This window comes from Nylanderia fulva, unplaced genomic scaffold (genome assembly GCF_048542155.1).
Source record: "Nylanderia fulva isolate GAGA-0341 unplaced genomic scaffold, ASM4854215v1 Scaffold4, whole genome shotgun sequence".
Taxonomy (NCBI): domain Eukaryota; kingdom Metazoa; phylum Arthropoda; class Insecta; order Hymenoptera; family Formicidae; genus Nylanderia; species Nylanderia fulva.
This window is the reverse complement of record NW_028190476.1, coordinates 6,531,720-6,553,717: the sequence shown is the minus strand read 5'-3', so window position 1 is coordinate 6,553,717 and position 21,998 is coordinate 6,531,720. Positions and strand designations below refer to the sequence as shown.

At 31.8% G+C, this 21,998-nt stretch overlaps 2 protein-coding genes across 11 annotated transcripts in view; one reads left to right on the top strand and one right to left on the bottom strand.

Annotated features, from left to right (window-relative positions):
* Nucleotides 1-20,110, top strand: part of LOC114937806 (uncharacterized) — a 38,324-nt gene extending 18,214 nt beyond the window's left edge. For 3 of the 10 annotated variants that reach the window (XM_085486090.1, XM_085486089.1, XM_085486087.1), the window contains 11 exons: nt 3,072-3,306; nt 7,857-9,379; nt 9,626-10,300; nt 11,986-12,476; nt 12,602-12,820; nt 13,657-13,854; nt 14,322-14,489; nt 14,713-14,869; nt 15,902-16,010; nt 16,068-16,184; nt 16,307-16,628. In XM_085486090.1, the coding sequence (XP_085342216.1) occupies nt 13,803-13,854; nt 14,322-14,489; nt 14,713-14,869; nt 15,902-16,010; nt 16,068-16,184; nt 16,307-16,471 (768 nt within the window). In that variant the 5' untranslated portion in view covers nt 3,072-3,306; nt 7,857-9,379; nt 9,626-10,300; ... (1 more) ...; nt 12,602-12,820; nt 13,657-13,802 and the 3' untranslated portion in view covers nt 16,472-16,628. Of the gene's footprint in view, nt 1-1,276; nt 1,714-3,071; nt 3,307-7,856; nt 9,380-9,625; nt 10,301-11,985; nt 12,477-12,601; nt 12,821-13,243; nt 13,536-13,656; nt 13,855-14,321; nt 14,490-14,712; nt 14,870-15,901; nt 16,011-16,067; nt 16,185-16,306; nt 16,629-19,895 lie in introns of those variants that run through there. The other 7 variants (XM_085486092.1, XM_085486091.1, XM_085486088.1 and 4 more) reach the window with 7 other exon arrangements.
* LOC114937802 (protein brambleberry) lies at nt 17,529-21,791 on the bottom strand. Its single transcript, XM_085486086.1, has 9 exons — nt 21,334-21,791; nt 20,843-21,245; nt 19,549-19,734; nt 19,235-19,457; nt 18,855-19,151; nt 18,474-18,686; nt 18,166-18,390; nt 17,815-18,094; nt 17,529-17,753 (listed from the first exon to the last, which is right to left on the bottom strand). Exons 2-9 carry the CDS (start codon nt 21,221-21,223, stop codon nt 17,612-17,614), a joined length of 1,947 nt encoding a protein of 648 aa, XP_085342212.1. The 5' UTR covers nt 21,224-21,245; nt 21,334-21,791; the 3' UTR covers nt 17,529-17,611.
* Nucleotides 21,792-21,998: the final 207 nt, after the last annotated feature.

The window sequence follows — 21,998 nt, the reverse complement described above, 5'->3', positions numbered from 1 at the left end:
TATACTGTGTTTGCTGGGAATTATGTATGTCAATTAAATCACGCAGAGTAAAGATGTATTTTCGCACGCAAATTAAATTAATGTCGTCGACGATTTTTATGGTATAAATGAATAAACGTGATCGTTCGCCGCTTGATGGATGGCCGTGTTGGATCCGCCGCGACATGTTTGTTGTGACGGACGAAAGCTCTTTTGAGAATGTCTATAAATTCCGCGTTTCCAACTTTCCTCGTCTTCGCCCGTGATTTAAAATTTCGTTCGACGCCACGCCACGCCTATTTGGCCGCGAGGGTGGCTTAGCTGGAGGAAACGCGGAGCCGTCTTTGTTCTCCGTTTTGATCTCTGAGGAGAATCGATCGATTAAAGATTCTATTTCGGAAGCCTGAGCGACAGCAAAATTGAATATCCCTCCCGTGCACTATATATAATTACAGCCCCGAAGCTTTACGATTGTCGTAACACAAGGCATTTGATCTTGTCTTATGTTAGCTTAGGTTTGTTCAAACGACTCAGGAGTAGTTATATACTCCCGCGACGGTATTAGCGGATGAATATTCATGTGTTCGTCCGTTCCGGGAATCAAGACGACGGTAAGTCGAGTCCTGGCGATGGTCCAATCGAAAATCAGATCGCCAATAGGCAGGCCGATAAATAACGCGGTCAAATACCAAAATAATACCCAATGCTGATCAAAGAGGACCAAGCTCGCGCTGGTTTTCTGGCTTTCTAAAAGCGCATCTTCCATAATTTTCTAAAATTTCTTTGCAGGTCCTAATAACCGACCAATAAAAATCTGAAGAATCGCATCCCTCGGTCATTCTTGTCCAAACTTTACTCCTTTAGTCGAGCTTTACAAGTACACGGAGAGGATTTTGTTATAAAATTCTTCTAATACCATATTGTCCTACGATTATTGTTCCATGATTTTCAGAATATAAATTCTAAGAGAAAATCCTCTCCGTGTACTTGTAAAGCTCGACTAAAGGAGTAAAGTTTGGACAAGAATGACCGAAGGATGCGATTCTTCAGATTTGTGATAAATTACTACAATAAAAAATATTAATATTTATCACAATAAGATATGAAATATGTTTGATTAATTTTATTATGTATGTACATATTAATATTTTTTATTGTGGTAAATATTATCAGAGAAACTTATAAAATTCTTCCATATTTTATAACAGAATTTACCACAATAACAAATATTAATATTTATCACAATAAGATATGAAATATGTTTCATTAATTTTACTATGTATGTACATATTAGTATTTTTTATTGTGCTAAATATTATCAGAGGAACTTATAAAATTCTTCTATATTGTTTCACAACTACCGTAATCTTCAGGGTAAATTCTAAGAGAAAATTCTTTCTGAATAGGATACTGACCTTCGCGGGTCCTCTTGGCGGCCACGTGCGCGCAATACTGTGTCCCGAGTACGCGTCGTTTAACGATATTAACGCGGCTTTAATTGCGCGTGTCGATTCGCAAGTTTAATCGCCGAGAGCAGCTCTTGTATCTTGACGTCGTGGACTGTTGCAGGTTAAAGCGTCCTTGTCGCTGCTTCTTCTGCGTCGGAAATGTGACGTAAAGGACAAGGTGTCTCCCGGGGATGCGACAAAATTAATATCCGCCTCCCACATGAGAAATTATCGTCGGAATTAGTTGAGGAAAATTCACGATGTACTCTTTCTCTATAATATATCGGTAAACATTTTATAATGGGGAATTATACGCTGGGTGAGATAAATTCATACGTGTAATTTTGCCTCTGCCTTCGCATCTGGTATATAGCAACATCTGCTGTATGACCATGACCGTCATTAGGATGAACCTGACAGTAAACGATATTGACATGTCTGTAGTGTTAGATTTATTATTAGGAAAAATGGTTTGCAGGATAAATATATATTTTTTTCTTTTTTCATTTACATTAGGCCTGTCCAAGTAGGTCGAGTAAGAAGAACCTTTATTTTCATCCACAATCGCTTGCGCTGATATTGTGGAGTTACTGCCATAAAGAGATAACATATTCTTTTAGATACTATTGATAACGAGTATTTGGTTGCGATAATCTTTGGTAGAATCTCGATATTTCTCCCTTTCTCGTTAGTAACATCATGTAGATAAGCAGAAACCAAACTTCTCGAACAAGAAATGGGCGGATTTGTTTTGCATTAATTTAATTTTTTCAATTTTTCGACATTATATTTACATTGTTTTATTCTACCATTTTCTTGTACAGAATCTTTTATAAGTTATCATTTAGCACAGTATCCAAAATTACGTTGTAACAATATTACGATAATTAAAAATATAAAAAAGAAAAGCATAGAATAATCTTCAAGATATTATATCTTATTAATTACAAGAGAAAATATATTTTATTACTTATTGTTAGATCTATATCAAGATTTTATATGTTATTAATAAGTTTCACGATTTTTTAAAACTTGAAAAAATATATCTGGAAATATTTATAGAGAATAATTACAACTCGATTTTTCATGCAAATAAAAGTAATATTTTTGCATTTTCGATATTTATAATTTGACAAAAAACATTATTTTTACTCATATAAATTTCTTTTATACACATCCGAGTTTTTGTATCCATATATTACCTTATTGTATATCTGGCATTTTTTGTGAGATACACCTATATCAGGTACCATAGAAGCATTTTCACATATGCTGTTTTAACAAGTGCATTGATGCGGAACATATGTTATAGATTTAGCACGTATTGTAAGAATTTTTTGTGAATGCATTTCAACATGTATAAGATATATAACTGTACTTTTACTTATATATATAATACAACAATGCCAACCAAGAAATTCCAGTAAAATCTCGGATAGATATTATATTTAGAGAAGAGAAAATTCTAATCGCCGATGCAATCGTGTTCGATAAATCAATGTTTTTACAGAAAAACGTAATGAGTTGTATTAATAAAACATGAGTCATAATTAACAGCGCATGATAATAATTATAATAGAAATTTTTTCGAAAGAATCTGTGGAGAAGGAAATTAAAATGATACTAATGAGATATGCTTTCCAGGTACGGTGATTCAACATCTCCCGTATTCTAAGATCGTCGTATAAAATGGCGACTCGGCCATTGCAGGAACAAGAGAGGGAATTCTCGAATAGCAACAGGTGCAACATCTCTAACAGGTGTTTTATCATGGCGACTCTTGAAAGGAAGATCATCCATGTTATGATACCTCATTCTCTATTGCAGCTCCCATTTTCCCGTAGAAAACCTATCAACTTCTGTCGGCCGCACAAAAAAGGTATGTACATTACGTTCAAACTACGTTTTTGCAATAAGTGTTTCTTTGTGCGACATTAAAAGATTTATAAGAAATAAATTTCTTAAATATTATGCAGCGCAGAAAATTTTAAAAAATAATAAAAAAGATAGATCTTGCAAAAGATTTAATAAAATAAGTTCTCATTAATCTTTTTAATTTATATGCCTTTTAAGGCAATTATATATATTTATGTATAACATATACCTATACATGTACATCTATCTTCCAGAGATATGTGTGTAGCTACATCAAAAAATAGTTTTTTCTCGATATTTACCTTGTTCCAAAATGTTTTGTATCGTCATGTACGAATATTTATTTTATTGGCAAATACTTGTGAGGTCTTTATTTGGCCGTAACAAAAGAGAGATTAGGAAAGATTGACTCTTAACTGGTATTGTGGGGTCATTTGAGACCCCAACACAAAATACTTTTTAGATTTTTGTGGTTATTTATTTGATTAAATGAAATAATACACTTTTCCAAAGACATCAATCAATCATATCAGTCATTTATTGATGTGTTGTTAATAATTACATAACTTTTATCAAATCATTATAAGAAATTCAACATTAGTTTTTACACCTCATTTTTGACCCCACGATACTATAGTTAAGGGTTAAAATGATCACACGTATTGTCAATAACCGCAGTTGACAATTGTGCTGCAAATATATATATCTGAACTTTCGAGTCAATGAATAAATTTCTTTTCCGTGATTTTATAAGCATAACAATAAATTTGTTTTTTTTTGACAATAAATTACATGAAATCTTGAGCGCGAACATGTCATAAAATATATATTAATTGTAAGATATATCTCAATGTAATATTGAAAAATTTATTATTAATAATATAAATGTAAATTAATAAATAAATTAAGATTTAAATATTCAAGTTAAATAAGAAAGGCGAAGCAATAGCATAATAAATTTTCGCGTTTACACGTGATAAATACAAAATTAGAATAAATTTGAAAATAAGAAAACGTGCTCTTCGAAAATCGGAGCAAAACGGTTGCATCATACATCATCGCAAAAGAATTTATTTTGGGATTTGCATTGACTCGATAAGTTTTATGACTTCGGGGTATCGCGTGCGACGACCGCTCCGGATATTGCCGAATAATCGGTGCGATATTTGTGTCGCAAACGATGAGGGTGGTCTCGCGATTCGAGAAACTATTTTCTTAACATCGCAACGAGAGACGCTGGTAAAGAAAAGCTGAAAACTAAATAAACTTTGATGTTTTTTAAATCGACCAACAGAGCCAAAGCACGAAAAAATAATTATTCGGAACTGTATCTCTTGGTTTGAGATCACTAAGTTCCATATATAAAGATTAATTTATATATGGACCTTAGTGATCTCAAACCAAGAGATACAGTTCCGAATAATTAATTTTTCGTGCTTTGGCTCTGTTGGCCGATTTAAAAAACATCATATTTATATTCTTAATATTAAGAGCCGATAAAGGTATTTCTTTCTAAATAAACTTTCTTATTTTTTTCTCTTTTTTCATCTTCCGTTTTTGCAGATATCGTCACTCGAAAACTACGATTTTTATATTATCCATATTTTATATTTGTGTATATACATATACATATATATATATATATATAAAATGTACAGTACATTTTTATTAATTTTATTTTTATTAATTTTTGATACAGTATATATTTTTTTAATTTTTCAATTATATTTTATTAAATTTTGATGTGCGTAAAATAATTTGATAATTAACAAAATTATTTTTGGAAATTTGCCCAAACTTGAATAATTTTTTATTTGAAAGACTATTATATTGCAAGAATATTAGCAAGTGTTTAGATTTCGCCGTTCGGTGTGACCAATGTCACACGACGAAGAGGCGTATCTTTTTTTCTTAATGGATAAAATCTGACAGACATGTGTTCACCAGACGGTTTTTCAAGGTGCATGGGAATGAATTACGTTTTATATGACTTTCGTTATACAAAAGTGTGAAAGTATCTCGATTGCATACGTGGAGACTTCGAAAAATTAAACGCGCGCGAGTCAATAATGCGATTATTTCTTTTTAATGCACTGTACGATTAAAACATATTTATAAGAAAATTAAATTTGTGAGAAAATGCAAAAGGTTTTGACCTAACTTTTTCTAAAAAGAATTAAAATTCATCTTTTGTATTTTTTTTATTGACATCTGTTTTTTTATAATAATGAGACCCAAAAATATGTTTTTTTTTAGAATTTTTTATTTTTTTTATTTTAAAAGAACCTTTGTAAGCATCTCAATAACCAGTTTTGCTTTGTGTATTTTTATTTCATATATGGATGCTTTAAGCTTTAATAGTCCACATATGTCGTATAGGTATAGAAAACTATTCTTTAGAAAATAGAAATACAATAGAATACAATAGAAATGATGAATCTTGCACATGTGTGCCTTATTTGTCTTCAATTTGAAACGCCATAGATACAATTTACTTCTAATATTTCTTCTTAAAGTAGAGGAAAAACAGCCAAAGAGGTATTTGTGCAGAAAAGAAAACATCAATCTATCGAGCAAATTTATTCATGCACAGGAAGCAGTTGTGCGATGCTGCCTTTTTTGAAGACAAAAAATTACAATGTTTTAAAATAAATCCTGCGCTATTTTGATCGTTCATTAGAAATTTATTTTATTAAGTTTTATGTCATATAGATCGCACAACTGTGTACAAAATACAATAGATTAAAGAAGAAGAAGACAAAGAAGAAAGATTTGGACGATCTTATACGTTGATGAGACCTCCAGCTGAGGGGTTCGTTCATTGGAACCCTCTCTGAGCTGCCCATGAGGTTCTTTTTTTCTTAACGTCTGCGACAGTTAAGTTTACGAAACTTCGTGAACCATCGATGTAGAGGTTGCACTCCCTCTCCTTGAAAAACGTTAATTCAAGCATTTTAACCCGATATCTCCCTCTCTGCGGATATCACAGTGGCAGAAATGGCGGCGCTCATCCCATGAGATTTTTTGTTCGTCTCTTGTACCCTAACAAAACTGAAGATGCCGACTCTTAATAGACGTACGACTCGGTGTGTGGCGAACCAGTTTTTATAATCCTTTATCCTGCTAGTTTATACACTGAAAAAAAATTTATTTTATTCGAATCAATATTTATCTCAATCATTTATTTGAAACTAATAATATTGATTTGATGTGAAAAATATATTTGATGTAAGAAGATCGTTTTCAAAACAGATAAATATTTATTTATTTCAAATAAATGATTCATTAGGCAGTATTGAAATAAATGTTTATTAATTTAACCATTTTTTTTCAGTGTATGGGAGAAGGTTGTCAAAATTAGGATAGACGAATTATAAGAATGAAAAAAATAGTTAATTATTTATTAATATACAATTTATTTTTCGCAGACATCTGGGAAATCAGCTAAAAGAATTTTACATTTGTTTTTGATAGTACTTAGAAATATCTACATTCTGTTAAATCTGACAAGAGAACTGAAGAATTTTCAAAAAATGAAATCAGGTAAAAGGCAACTCGTGCATCTCAGTTTTCACCACAACGTCTCAAGTTCGCAGATGTCCTTTTTTTAGAATGTCCTTTTTTAGAATTCTTAAGCCACAAATCATAGCGGTGCGCACGAAACTATCTATTGTTTTAGGCGAGATTTAGAATAAGCTTTGAACAAGTGGCGGCATGCATGCAAATTCGTTGACCAGGTTATTAATCCGGTAAACTAATCTGCCACTTCCGACCCTTAGGGTACAGGAAGCAATGAAGAAAATTGATTTCTGAATCTCGGACACGCGACACTTTTCTGCACATAATGAAATGTTTTTTTTTCCACGTCCTTTCCGCTACTAGAACTCCCTTACTCGAGAAATCCTCGACGAAAGATTAATCGCTGCTTTTTCAAGAAAATCCCTCAAGTCAACGACAAACAGAACGATAATCGTATCCTCTCGTGTACGAGGAATATAAGCGCGAAAAATAATTTTGTTTAACAGAAACTAGACTGAAAAAGGAAAATGAGAAATTAATTGAACAAAAAAATTGAATACTTGAAAAAAAGTGCTTGAACTGTATTATAAGATGTAAAAAATTAAAAATGCAGCGACTCTCCGAGCATGGCTAAAAATGAGACTTAAAAGACACTTTATTTTTAAGATGTACAAATATTCCTATTGATCACTGGTGTTCCGACCAGCGATTGGACCCAGTGCTGATCAGTATCCACCTGTTCCATTGTTATCCAATATCGGATAACTCCACCTATTTGAATTTGTAATGGAGAGACTCGCATTTCTTTCATGAATCATTTATCTAAAAATATAAAACGTAATGAAACTTTTATCGGATTTTACATCATCTAAATAATTTATAATTACATTGCATGCTAATTGAGAAAACAATACATACACTATCTATCAGAAAAAGAAGAAAATAAGAAACTCTGTAAATGTATCTCATATAACGGAAATTTAACGAAAAACAACAAAATTTGCGAATACATTCTTTGTTAATGTGTTACTATAGATTTATAGACAGAAGAGGAATTGGACAATTGTGAATCGCGCGGGACCGATTGCTCGGACCACTCGGCGGTGTCGTTTTACGGTATCTGGAACATCTGTAAGCAGGTGTCATCGAGGAGACCACACTTGCACATTTGGTGCATGACGCTGACTTGGCTGCGCGGATGAGGCTCACGAGAAGACAGGCGCGACCGGCTGCCCCGTGTTTCGTCGCTGCGACGAAACAGCTGTTCGCCTCTGTCGTGCGCGTTGGCTTAAGTGGCCTCATGCCCATTATAATTTGCGAGAATTTATAGGAACACGAAACTCTCTTCCTCTCACTTTGCGAGAGCTACATTTTGCGCGTAGAGTTATGCAAATTTCATTATTGACGTCTATTGGCCTGCGCTTCAATTCAAATGTCTCTCAAAAACAAGTCATAGTTATTCAAACAATGCAACGCTGTGATATAGATTGTTGTGTAATAGATTGTTTAATAATTCTTTTTTAAATTATTCAAATCAGAGGAATATTGTATTATAGTAGGTAATATTTACGCATTATGAGTCTAAGCATACAAAGAGTATTTTTTAAATCTGCTGTTCTACTAAAAATTATGAATTGCAATTAATTTTACTGTACACACTGAACATATAATCTTAGTGAAATTTTGAAGAAATTTTCTCTCACTCTTGTGCCTTTATTGCAGCCGCGCTAAGTGCATTTGTGACCAGGGAAATGTGTAACGAGAGACTGCAGCATCTCCGCCTACTCTTTTCGGCACCTCTCAAGAGTCAACCCAGCCCGAGTTTCGAAATTGGCACACGGCGGCTGATTTTAGTCATATTTGGGAACGGAGAGAAATCACCTCGCCCCACTGGCGCCAGGATGACGGAAAGCTCGCGTCCATAATCGAGCGTATCTCCCCCGAAATATAATGTTTCCTGTCAAAAAAATGCCGAGCAACCCCTGTCGCGATTGCCGGCCACCGAAATTAATTTTTTCTCGAACGCAATTCTCTAGGGATATTAAAATTTGTTCAACAATTTAAAAGGTTTTGTAAAAAAAAATGATTAATACTATAGTATTAATTGTTTTTTCTTTTTCTACAAAACCTTTTAAATTGTTGAACAAATTTTAATATCTAAAAGCTAAAAGTGACAAAGCGATAAAGCCGTCGCTATCATAAAAATAGATCGGAACGTGGAAGTACATAGTAAATTTGGCTTTCTCTCTCTCTTTCATCGACGCCTCCCAATGAAAACGATGGGATCGTAAAGAGCATCCGCGACTTTTTGTGGGATTTACTTTATGATACCGCGAAGGCCACTAATAGGCGCGCTCGACGCTTCTCGTTGACAGCGTCGATGCGCTCGACGGAGCCAAGGAAAGCTCATACGTTTACGTTACGAGGAACAAAAAGGACACGCGAGGAAGACCCTCTCAAGAAATCGACGCGCAGTCACGGACCGGAACTCTTCGCCGAATATATAAGCCTCGTTCGGATCTGCGCGATTGTTCAAATATATACACGTTTCCTCTCGGGTAAGAAATTATATAATTTATACTTAAAAAATTATTTTTTTCTCTCTAAAGCATAGTATTATAAGAATTAGTAATAAATACATAATTAATATATAAAAGAGAAGAATAATTTTATTAATTTTTTCTTAGATAAAATTCTGGACACATTCAGGCGATTTTTGGGAAATATGGATAATTAGATTAAAATAAGTTGCATTTTTGTTACGTCGAAAGATCTTTTGTAATTGACATTTTTTTGTGTTTCAGCGCCGGATATATGTATAATTTACGACGCATCGGAGATTCTGAAAAATACATCACGATTTCTCTTACCGGAAGTACGGTACACGAAGATTATATGACAGCGTCGGCGGCGGCTCGTTTGGACAAGCAAAGCGCCGCCCCCGTGCGACTGTGTATCGTCGTTCTCCAGAGACGACAGGGAGATGAGACGAGGAGAGAAAGGAAAAAAGGGCCAGCCTTACTCTCTCGAGAGGGATGCGCTCTGTTGGCCGTGCGCGAAAAAAGGATCACGCACGACCTTTGTGATTTCTCCAACGGAGAAGATCGTTGCGTGTTCGGAGCTTGAAAAGAAAAAGACTCACCTCGCTTTTCTAAGGGATGCAGCACCCCCTTTCGGGAATAAAAAGAATCCTGCGTGTCGATTCGCGCGATTGGTCCACGGAAGAGATTGAGAGAGTCGACCAGAGTCCCTTCTCTTATTCGGATACCGAAAATGCTTCCCCATCGACCGTTTTGGAATGGTTTTCTTTCCCGTGTGCTTTTCGACGCAAATAAATCAAGCCTCTTGAAAAAACACCGTAGGAGTTTGTTGCGAGCTGATATATGAACGTCTGATTCATTATGCGTCGCCGATGAAGTATGTGTTAATGAAGAGAGGGCGACCTCTTTCCCTTCACGTGGAGAATATTTATTTCCGCGGTACGTAAACCTGAAATATAGATACTTAAATTGATTAATTTAATAAAATATTTTATTTTATTATATTGTTAAAATATTAGCTCTTATTGAGATTTTTGCTGCATATCTGCTTGTCTCAGTCGTCATTTATTTAATTTAAGTTCCTTAAAAATTATTTTAATAATTAAAACTTTTGCATAAAGAAAAACATATATTTATATAAATGAGTATCATAATCAGCAGAAGCTTGAAAAATAATAAAACTAAAAGTACCGCCAAGTATCGTTCCTTTCGACAGCTGCGACATACATCATTTTATTATCATTTCTTTTCATAGTTGTTTGGCTTACCATAGCCGGCAGCTGCTTCGCGACCGATGAAGTGCTACGACCACCATTTTCGAAAAAAGTGCGAAGAGAAGCGAAGAGGAAAGATTTCGGGCTCTCTTCGTCTTCCTCCCTCGAATCTCATCGGAAAGTCTCTTAACCGCCCAGGTTAACACCGCGAGAAAACGCTTAGGGCCATAGACACGCCCTCGCCGAACAGGAAATTAGCTGCCGACAGGCGGTTCGAATTATAAATTTCTAGGGAGAGCCTATAGAGAATATACTTTTCTTCGTTTCTCTTCCGCTACGTCTGATTCCGTTTTATCGGAAACTTCAAACGAGCCGGTCGTTTTCTTTGCGGTTCCTTCTTGATTTTCTTCACGTTTTGTATTTATTTAATCTTGTATAAGAGATAATTAAAAAGTAGAGATGTATAAAAATCAGGATTGGGAAAGTTACTTTGTAAAAGTAATTAGTTACAGTTACAGTTATTTTATTGAAAAAGTAACTAGTTACAGTTACAAGTTACCGATTTTTAAAAATAACTCGTTACAGTTACTCAAAAAGTAACGAATCGTTATTTTTCAGTTACTTTTTCAAAATAATTATATATTATTTTAAATATAAGAGGCTTACATTTTATGCACAATCACAGTCAAGTATTTAAAAAAATTCTTGAATGTATAATTGATCGATTTGTGCTTGCGACTTTGCGATTACTATCAATATATGAATCTAAGGAGAATAGAAAAGTCAAAATGATATCAATTTGACGTCATATTGACTAAATTTATATCATTTTTTTGGTCAATATTTAGTCAATTTGACGTCAAATTGACATCATCTTGACCTTTTGTTCTCCTTGGGGAATGACCTTTATAGTTAATAACTTTATAGTTAATAAATGGTAATCGCAAAGTCGCAAGCAAATCGACTAATTATTACATTAAGAATTTTTTTAAATACTTGACTGTGATTGATCGATCTTAATTATGTGTTATATTATTTTATGTACACTAAATATATATGAGAATTTTAGGTAAAAGATTAAATCATATGGAGATCCATATGCTACTGTTATCAGAATTTAATAACAATATAACGGCTACCATACTTGAACGATACTTTTAGCGCATGTTTCCAAAAAAGTAACTAATAAAGTAACTGTTAAAATAGTTACTAGTTACTAAAAAAAAAAATTAAGTTACAGTTACAGTTACAGATGGAGAAAAGTAACGAATTTAAGTTATAGTTACGGAAAAAAAGTAACTGTAACTTCGTTACAAGTAACTCGTTACTTTCCAACCCTGATAAAAATAAAATATCTGACGTTTTTATTTTCTTGAAATTATTTTTCTAATTTATTTATATTTTTTACAGGGTCAAATCTACATTGTAAAAGACTATCGAATTTGAAGTGATCAAAGGATCCGAACGGATAAAGGTCAAAGGGTTGCTTGTAAAGGTCCGGAATATACATTGTGTATCTTCTGTGCGGGAAGAGCGCCGACGACGATTCGCTCTGTCAATCCTTGTACATCAGCAAAGCCTGAAGACGATGCGCGGGACTCTTTTTACGCATAGGTAGGAGACTACAAAGTCAGGCCAGATGTCGGTCGAGCGGTCGTCTTTATGGCTGTCAAGTCATACGTGGACGACGACGAGAACGACGAACGGATGGCGAAAAGGAGCATCACGACAAACGCAAACGAAAGGATAAATGGAATCTACGGTGACGCAAAACGTCGCGATCCGTCTCGTGTCGTCGCGTCGTCACTACCGTCTCGTCTGTTTCCTCGACTTGCACGCCAATCGATGATTTGCAAGGTATATGAGTTGAAGGAAAAAAGAACGGCAACTTGAGAAGCTACGTAAGTATTTACAAAATTATGTAAAATCACTTTCCAAAGTAGTAAGGTTTTACATTTCTCTTTCGACTGTTAACAGATTTTTTTAATATCGATAACGTAATAACTTGTTCATTTTTTATATGTAGCAATTTGTTTACAATGACAAGTTGATGACAATTAATGTGCCAAACTGATTGAGATAAAAAAAGAAAAAAAATTCGCAGAAGGTAGAATATATTTCGCGAATGTGGATCTAGAAGAAAAAAGGAGAATGAATGAAGATAGTGTCTTTCTATTTATTACTCTACTGCCACTATTAGTAGTAATATTGATGCGATATATTTATATCTCAACTATTGAAATATGTAAGTGTCTTTGATACATGCAAGATGTAATTCGATTATATAGAATAAAATGTTTAAAAAAGTGACATTTCTTTAAAATAGTAGATCTCTAACAAATTGTTTATTTCAATAATAAGTAAAATATTTTTGATAATAAAAGAATGCACATCCGACATTTTAAAGATGAATCTGCAGGTATTAAATGAGTTACATTGAATAGATTATTAAAAACGATTAGTTTCAGAGAAATAGAATCGGAAATTAAAATTTTTTTCTCATTTTGAAATACAATATACGCATATATAATATGCTACAAACAAATAATAAAATATTTTGATAAGAGCTGCAGTCAGAAATTTGTTTGTATATGCATGCTTATACATGATATTACAAAAGCGCGAAAAAAATAAAAAATACATAAAAGAGTACATTTCTTCGCGTTAGTTTACGAAATTTCATCGCAAAGAAGGGGAGAGCAAAACGTCGTGTGAACCGGATCCTATGTCGCCGCCAGCTGTCAAGCCGACATGTCATCTTCTCTCATCTTGTATACAACCCTAATGCCTTTCCTTGGTATACGAGAGAATGGCAAAGGCAGTATTTTTAAACTACAACATTAGTTTTGATACAATTTATCATAATTGAGAAAAAACTTGAGCATTAATTATGCAGAAAACGAATGAATGAATGTGGAAATTCAAGTTACAAATCTTTAAAATTGGATTTTCCTTCAAATGTATTCATATTTTTAAGTTTGTAACATATGTTATCTATTAAATAAATTAATTAATAATATTCTTATGTGCAGTTCAGATTGAATATGTTTCTTACAATTTAATGTGTCACAATCTTTGCAGAAATGAAAAAGTGGGTTGCTACAAGTGGAAAAGGAAAGAGATTAAGTCGAAAAAAAAAAACATAGTAGCCGCATCATGTATGGGATCTTTGAAGATAATATTCATCAAGGAAGTCCGTCGCGCGTCATCGAGATTCATCATAAAAAATGATTATAAGAAAACTGTTCAATCTACGCGCGTGGGAAGCTACTGTATTAAGTATGTTATGTATTATATATATATTCTTTTAGAGAAAACTAGATTGCGAAAATTTATATTTATTTTACATTGAATTTTCTTTTTTAACTGAATATATTTTCCCGTTTATTTTAATTAAACTATTACTTCCAAGTGATATTTTTTCAACAACGCACATTCAAGATCGTTCATACTTTTATCATGTTAAATAATATTTTGCAACTTATATAATTTATTCAAAATTTTACATCAGTCAAATAAAAGATTTTTTTCTTTATCTTTAATTTATATTTACAATTTTTTACATATTGAAAAGCTCTTTCTCAGACCTTGTGTGAGTTTCAGAAATTCAAAACAATTAATTTTACACAATTTATAGATGTTATAAAAACAACGGCGTGAATATATATAATTAACATTCGGAGACGACCTTCAGCGAAGAGATTTTGGAAAAGGAGCGTTAATTCTTTTTTTCTGTTACATGAAAGCTAATCAATTAGTAATGGGTCGATTGTCGAAGAATGCTATCAAAAGGACCGAGATGTCGGCACAGGGAGATAACGCGACAGTCAGCCAGCCACCGTATTATTTTCGTCACAGTACCATAGAATTATCAAAAAAGTCGCGAGACGATTCTGTTACGTCGAAACAAAAAGGTTAATTTTTTAAATACACTTTTAACTAAATATCTCAACCATTTTTTTGAGAAAGTTCAAGTTTGTGAACAAATTATTTTTTTTCTAACTTATCTATAGCTTTCTGAAATATTTCAATACCTTTTGCGAAAGATTATTTATTCTTCGAAACTTTAACTTTTAACACGACATAGCTTCTTTGAAAAATAGTATATCTAATGAAATTTATTTATTAATAACACAGCAGATGGTGAACCTTCGATAATTATAGCGAGCAGTTCCAAGGGAAGATGCAAATATTGCACTTATTGGCTCACTGGAATGCTGATCATCTTATTGTGCATTATAATCAGCAAATTATTGTTCCCGTATCCTCTGCATGCTTCGTGCATTATAAAATGGTAATTACATCTCAATGATAGTCACATAGAAAAATTATAATTAAAGGAAGATTTGAACTGCTTTAAAAAAATATGCGAACAGATAAATTCCTATTCTCTTTACTTAATTTGATAGAATGTTGAGAAACAATTATCGCAATAACATTAAAAAAATTGCAAAAGAAAAAGTTGCGTAATTAAATATTGTTCTGGAAAGAGATGTATTTTATGGTTTTAAAAACCGATGGACGTCACTCTACTAAATTAAGATAATTGTGAAGCATTTTTAGCATTCACCAACAAATTACAAAGCTTTGCAGCAGATTTACGTTTCGCCAGCAGTCGTTATCATGATTACAAAATTTCCAAAACACCGCCGGAGTTCTTATATATTCTTCGATAATAACTAACACGAGATCACCACGTTTTACGAGAATTGTAGCTTTCGAGAAGTTTCTTTTGAAGTGTTGTCTCCACCATTCTCCCTTATGTACATAGAGAAACTCAATATTGCCCGCGGTGTGGGACTCGTATATTTTACTTTGGCCGGGATGACACCGCCCGAAAAAATATACGAGCCGCGCTTTTAATTTCATGAGAACGACTTCGCTGGGCTGACGAAACATTACTTTCGGTAGCTTCGTTATTTAGATTTTGAAAAATCGTAAAAGTGTCAGAATTTATATTCTAACAGCAGAAGAGTGAATTTTAAGTCGTAATAGAACAGAAGAACTTGTAAGAAGTTACATAAATTTAATGAGAATAATTGTTAATAAATAGAAAATATATAGTAATAAAAAGAAAATTAATCTAATTTTTTAAATCAATTTCTAATTTGAAAGATTAAGCTGTTAAAATTTTGAGGAAAATTTTTTTTTATTTTCTCTCTTGCAAAGCTTTCTAAAGTTTTAAAATTAAATAATACTAACGTATATTTCTTTCTAATTCTAATTAAAATAAAATAAATATAATAAAATGCAGAATAAATATCTAAAATTTTTTTATTCTGTGTGTAATAGTATTAGTTTTTACGAGCAATTATATTAATTTCAGGAAGTTTGACGATCCATGCACATACGTAATGCAGAAATTTCGATGTCAAATAATGAATTGGTCTTCTTGGAACGTTTGTCGACCACGTGGTGACAGTTGTCTGTATACGGTAAGAATCTAATTTTACATTATCAAATGCGATTAATTCAAACTTACATCCCAATAGCTCAACGTACCAGCGGAAGAAAATGTCATTAGGGCGACACACAGGACGTCGAATTCCAAATCGCTCGAGAAAATCAATCTTATTTTCGAAGAGACAAACAACACGTGCCTCATTACAGTAAGCTTTTAATTGAACTAGCAAAATTATTTTATATAATGATAAAATTAAAAAGGTACAAAGTGTATACAAGCGTATAAAAAGTATAACTTTCAAAGCAACAAAAATATGATTGAATATAGGCAGATTCCGTATCAAACGAATGGTTTGTGATATTTGATTACGGCGCCAACTATTGCAATCTCCATAATTTGGTGGTGGGAGCTGGTCTTGATAGACATGCAAACTTTTTGGAACTGACGAGCGATGCTACGTGCACGCAATTTAATATGGCAGTTTGTGGATGAAAAAATATATTTGTAATTTCACTGAAATGTTACAGTTGCTAAGAAGTTTATATTTTTAATTTATATACAGAGTTTTGTACAAAGTTACAAGATTATTTGAATCATAAATTTGTACTTTATATATCTTTACGAAATAATAAATTAAACATTTCACTTATCTAATTTATATAATTATCAACTATTAACTAATCTATTTATAAAGTATTTTATCATTTATAATATTTAAAAATACACACACACAGAAGTTATAATTAATCATCTGCTATTATATAAAAGCAGGAGAATAATGTATTTTTAAATATATATTTTACAATATTCATTGAGAAACACTGCTATATGTGACAAGTGTAATTAAAAATTTCTTGATACTTGGTGGTATAAGTATGTTTCAGCACAAAACATTAAAATTACATGATTAAATTAATAAAAATTATGTAAATTATAAGTCTATATATAAAGTACTAACTTTATATATAAAATGCTAATTACATCTAGATATATACATCTGATATCATAGTATCAAAATCAATTATTAATACTATTGAGGCGTTGTTGTATTATTATTTAAAAAGAAACTTGATTTTACAAAATCACAAGATGTAAATTATTCAATCTATCGATAGACAATATAACTGATGATCGAAAAATTGTGATAATTAGCAATATTTATAAATTATAAATTATTGTAAAATTTCTGATAAATCTTTATTTGTAGCGTACAATACATGTTTTAATGAGGGACGAATCGTTAATCTATTCATAAAAGAAATAATATATCGAGAAAAGAATTTAATTTAAATAAATGATCATTTAAATAAAGTTCTTTTTTTAAAATAAATTACGTATATGTAAAATATTTTTAATCTGATTTTTTACATTTTTCTTTTCTGAATCTATCATTTCTCTGATAATTAAATATTTTTCTATATGAAATTATTAGATTATTAAATATTCAATATCAATAATCAAGTTCTTATTAAAATTAATATACATTATAAATAAGTATTCAAAAATTTTACAATTAAAACTTACCAATTATCGCAATTATTAAATCTAATTATCAATTATAAGTTTATTTTAGGTATAATGTGTGTGACAATCTCTATTCAATAACAATTCATATAATTGATAATCAAAGATTTAATTGAGATGACCATCTACGATAGATGAACTACTAGAATGATGATAGCAGTAAGGTTGCCCGGGTGAAGCAAACACTCGACATCTTCTGCCATTTTTTGTATTTGCCAGACAAAGCATTCTTGTATCTGACGGAGTACAACTAGAATCATATTTTTCAGTTATTTTATGATTCCCAATCATTTTAATAATGTTTTACATACCTTCTAGATCGCGCCATCGTATTGTACATAGAATATTTCAATTTCAACGTTTCTGCTATATCTTTAAAATGTTTATCATTGTAATCCTCTTGCAACGAATTTATCGTGTTTGAAGAATCGCAGTCCATCTGATCGTCCCACATATTCGAAAAATTCTGTTTGTTATACACACCTTCACGATTCTTCTTTAATGGTTGATATGAACAGGAGAGTTCCTCGTGCGTACTTAAATTGCGTTGATTGTTTGGAATGATCAAATGTATTAAATCATTAATTTTCTCTAAAAATTGATAGAAATTATTGTTATATCAAAAATGATTTTTCTCGCAGTTTTTCAAATTAGAAAAGTACCTTTATAGTAGTTTATTTGCAAAACGATGAAATTATAAAAGTCTTGTATTTTTTTTATTACTTTTTTGTGCAATTGTATTTTTGGCATAGAACTGAAATATGTTGTATATTTATATGTTTTTCCGTTCAAATGTCCATTTTGAGAAGTCAACTTAGCTGGTTGTGTCTTTGCTTCTGAATTGCTTGGTCCAAACATTTGTTGTATTCCCGACATTACGAAATACACTGCATTAGGAAATAAATGCATCAAATACAAATCAGTATTAATATATACATAAATATGCATAATTAATTTGTACAATACTTACTTGCACTAATTAAGAATATTAGTACTGTCATAGATGTAAAATCTAGAGAAGCTTCCATGCCATGTTTCAAGTAAGTTACAAGATTTACTGGCACCACGGCCAAGATGCTGGCTCTAGTTAAAAATGGTGCTTGTAAAAACGCAGCAATTATCATCGCCACCAATATATACACAACATGTGAAACTATGCGATACATTCTTTGCAGTTGTTCACCTAAAAATATGAAATATCGACATATATTTCTATTTTAATTCTATTTGTATTAGAGTTTATTTTAAATATTTAATGCAAAAATTTAATGTAATTAATTTAACAAAATTTTTTTATGCGATTAAATCAGACTATGCTCTCATAATAAATATATTTTATATTGTTATGTACCAGTATCGCCGATATAGTCTGTAATCCATCCCAACTTTTTATCTACTTCTGTGCGCATAATATTAGTCAGATTCCAAATATATTGAATAGTATTATTAATTTGTGCGAGTTTCTGCATTGTCTGCTCGTAATGCTCGATGGTTTTCTCATGTTGGTCCAATATATGATTAGTGCTACTTTCGATTTTATCCCAAATTGATTGCATTTGTTCTTTTATACTGATCAAGTCTTCCAACACTTCCTCATGATTTTTACCATGCTCAATGACCTGTTGCTCGATCTCTTTATGCGCCTTTTCTATCGAAGGATATAAAATAAACTTAGAAAATCTATACAATAGTATAAAAAAAAGAGAAAAACATATATAAAATGTTTAGTACCCAATTTATTTTTTATATCTTCTGCCATAGCTGCGAGCTGAGTATGTCCAGATCGTATTAATGCCTTTTCGTTATTCAATTCCCTCAGATTCGATGTTACAAGATTATGAGCTGTTACTTGAGCATCTTTCAAGTATTCTTGTTGTTCCAAGAGTGCTTTGTTTCCCTTGGATAATGACACTAGAGCTTCTGTTGTCTGGTCTTGCAAATGATCTTGACTTTCCTGTATGAGTCATAAATATATACCATCAAAAAGAAACAAAACACTAAAAAAATTACTAAAATATTTATCATACTGTACGTTGAATATTCACCTTCAAAGACTTCAATGCCTCAATTTGAGAATGCGCAGAATGCATCAGCTTGTTGACAGTTAATTCTGTAAGAGCACGAAATTGTGTATTCCGAGCTGCATAACAAACTGCTCTTGCTCTATTACTCATTAAATGATATGCATTCCACATATCAGCATCCATATGTGTTGTACATTGTTGAAGGGACTAAAAAGTAAAAATATATTTTCATACTTACTATATAAATTATATTCTAATTTTCTTTTACACTTTTTCTGTTAATAGTGCACTGTTTTTTATAACATTGTTTTAGCAATTACTTCTTTTTATAATTCTTTTTAATTAATTTGTATAATATTCTTTTTTAGTATTACATTAAACCATCTACGAATAGAGCAATGTCAGCTACTATAATGTACTGGACAACTGAAAACTTTGGGGAGGTCTTCAAAAGCAAAGGAGGGGGAAATGTGCAGGTTTGAACAGGCATGGAATTTACCCTCTCATTTTATGGAGGGTAGACACTCTGCAGCTAGTTATGTTGTATTATGTTTTAGAGCAATGTAAATTATTTTTATATATTATTAATAAATAACATAAATCAACAAATTTTAATAAATAAAACTAGTCACTAAAATAATTCTTACATGAATATGGTCTTTCAAATTGTATTTGTGTTATTGTTAATGTTTCATATGTAAAATATTAAATTATATATATATATATATATATACCCAGCAAACACAGTATATAAATGTTATATATTTAAGCATGTTACATGTAACGTATATGTTAGTTGTAATTTTCCACTCATAGATGTAACATTTTTAATATTACATATATTACATTGTAGTTATATTGTCATTATATCCCAAGATAGCACTGACTTATCAATACATCAATGTGCTATTTGGTATATAATTACAATATAACTACAATGTAATATGTTATATTAAAATGTTACATCTATGAGTGGAAAATTACAACTAATATGGATGTTACATGTAACGTGCACGTTATATTACCTGTTACAATTATATATCGGTGTTTGCTGGGATATATATATATATATATATATATATATATATATATATATATATATATATATATACATTGAAAAATGCAGAATATAATGAAGTGCATTTATTAATTATTATTACTTAAAGATAGATTTTAAATAGAATCTAAATATATTTTAAATCTTGAATGGAATGTATATAATTTTGATTAATAAGACTCGCAGAACAAAATGGAAAGAAAAAATGTTTCATTTACAGATTATGTGCGAAGAGATTATATTTTATCAAATACATACCATTTCTTCGGTGCAAGGAAACATTTTCCTTCCTTCAACTGCTGATTGGCAATTGAGGAGATTTACACTCAGTTTTGCGAGCTCCTCTTCAGTCATATCGGAACACGAAGTTCTAATTTTCATAATAACTTTATGTTGACAGGTCTCCAATGGAGAAGACACTTGGATGTTCGTAAACTTGGCAGCCTGTTGGAGGAACTTTTCATCCTCTGTCATCATCTCATAAGGAATCGAGATCAAAGGTACGCCATCATCGATTGAAGCAGTTTTGTCATTTGTTTTTGATTGCCATACCCAATCTAGTATAGATGCGCTCCCAAGTTTACAATTACACAATACAATAAATATCAGTAACAACTTGCAATTCATCTTGAATAGCATTGCATGTAATTAAATCTGTTGTCTGAAAAAGAGAAAGAAAATTATAATAATGTTTAAATATAACTTGGCATTATAAATTTAATCAATTTATGAGATGTGCATACAATTACCTAAAATTGTCAATGATTTGTTCAGAAATAATTCAAACGAATCCAGAACACAGATTATTTTCTCTCTTTTGACTTGTAATACAAAGTCCGCTAAAAAGAAGAAGAGGTGCAAATTACGCAAACCACAACTAAAAATAGATAATACGTCGTGAATTGGAGCATTCGTTCGAGACTGTATAACAATTTTCGAAGCCTGTAAAAGAATGCCAACGTAAACGGATATTCGAGAAGTTTTTCACACACTTCCCCGCAACTTCTCAATCGTTTCACATCACGTCGACGAATCGCAGAGCCGCAAAAAATAACCTTTTCATCAGACACGATGATTTTAACGATTTCAACAAATTTAAATGCCACGATGAGTTTCCACCTGTTTTCGCTCCAACGGCAGTGACGTTTGAATGCATGGCGGCTCGTCAACGAACTTCCGCCCCTCGCGCGTCGAAATCATTATTTTTATCAATTTTTAGTCGTCTATTAAAAAAAAAAAAAAAATTACACTTTATTTAATTAGAAGTAATAACGAATTAAAATTGTTTTGACGTAAACGGTGGGGAGAAGGAAAATTGTTTTTGTGAATTTAATTGAGCGTCTAGGTTATAATAATACGTCATCCAATTACGAATACGAATGTTGACACGTGATCATCTGGAATTTTAAAATCG

What these genes read in the sequence shown, in the direction of transcription:
- LOC114937802 (XM_085486086.1), bottom strand. Translation starts at nt 21,223, where the DNA reads ATGCTATTCAAGATGAATTGCAAGTTGTTACTGATATTTATTGTATTG. An exon ending in AGACTATATCGGCGATACTG is followed by an intron (nt 18,687 to 18,854) that starts GTACATAACAAT and finishes TCATATTTTTAG; the next exon opens with GTGAACAACTGCAAAGAATG. An exon ending in ACGATGGCGCGATCTAGAAG is followed by an intron (nt 17,754 to 17,814) that starts GTATGTAAAACA and finishes ATATGATTCTAG; the next exon opens with TTGTACTCCGTCAGATACAA.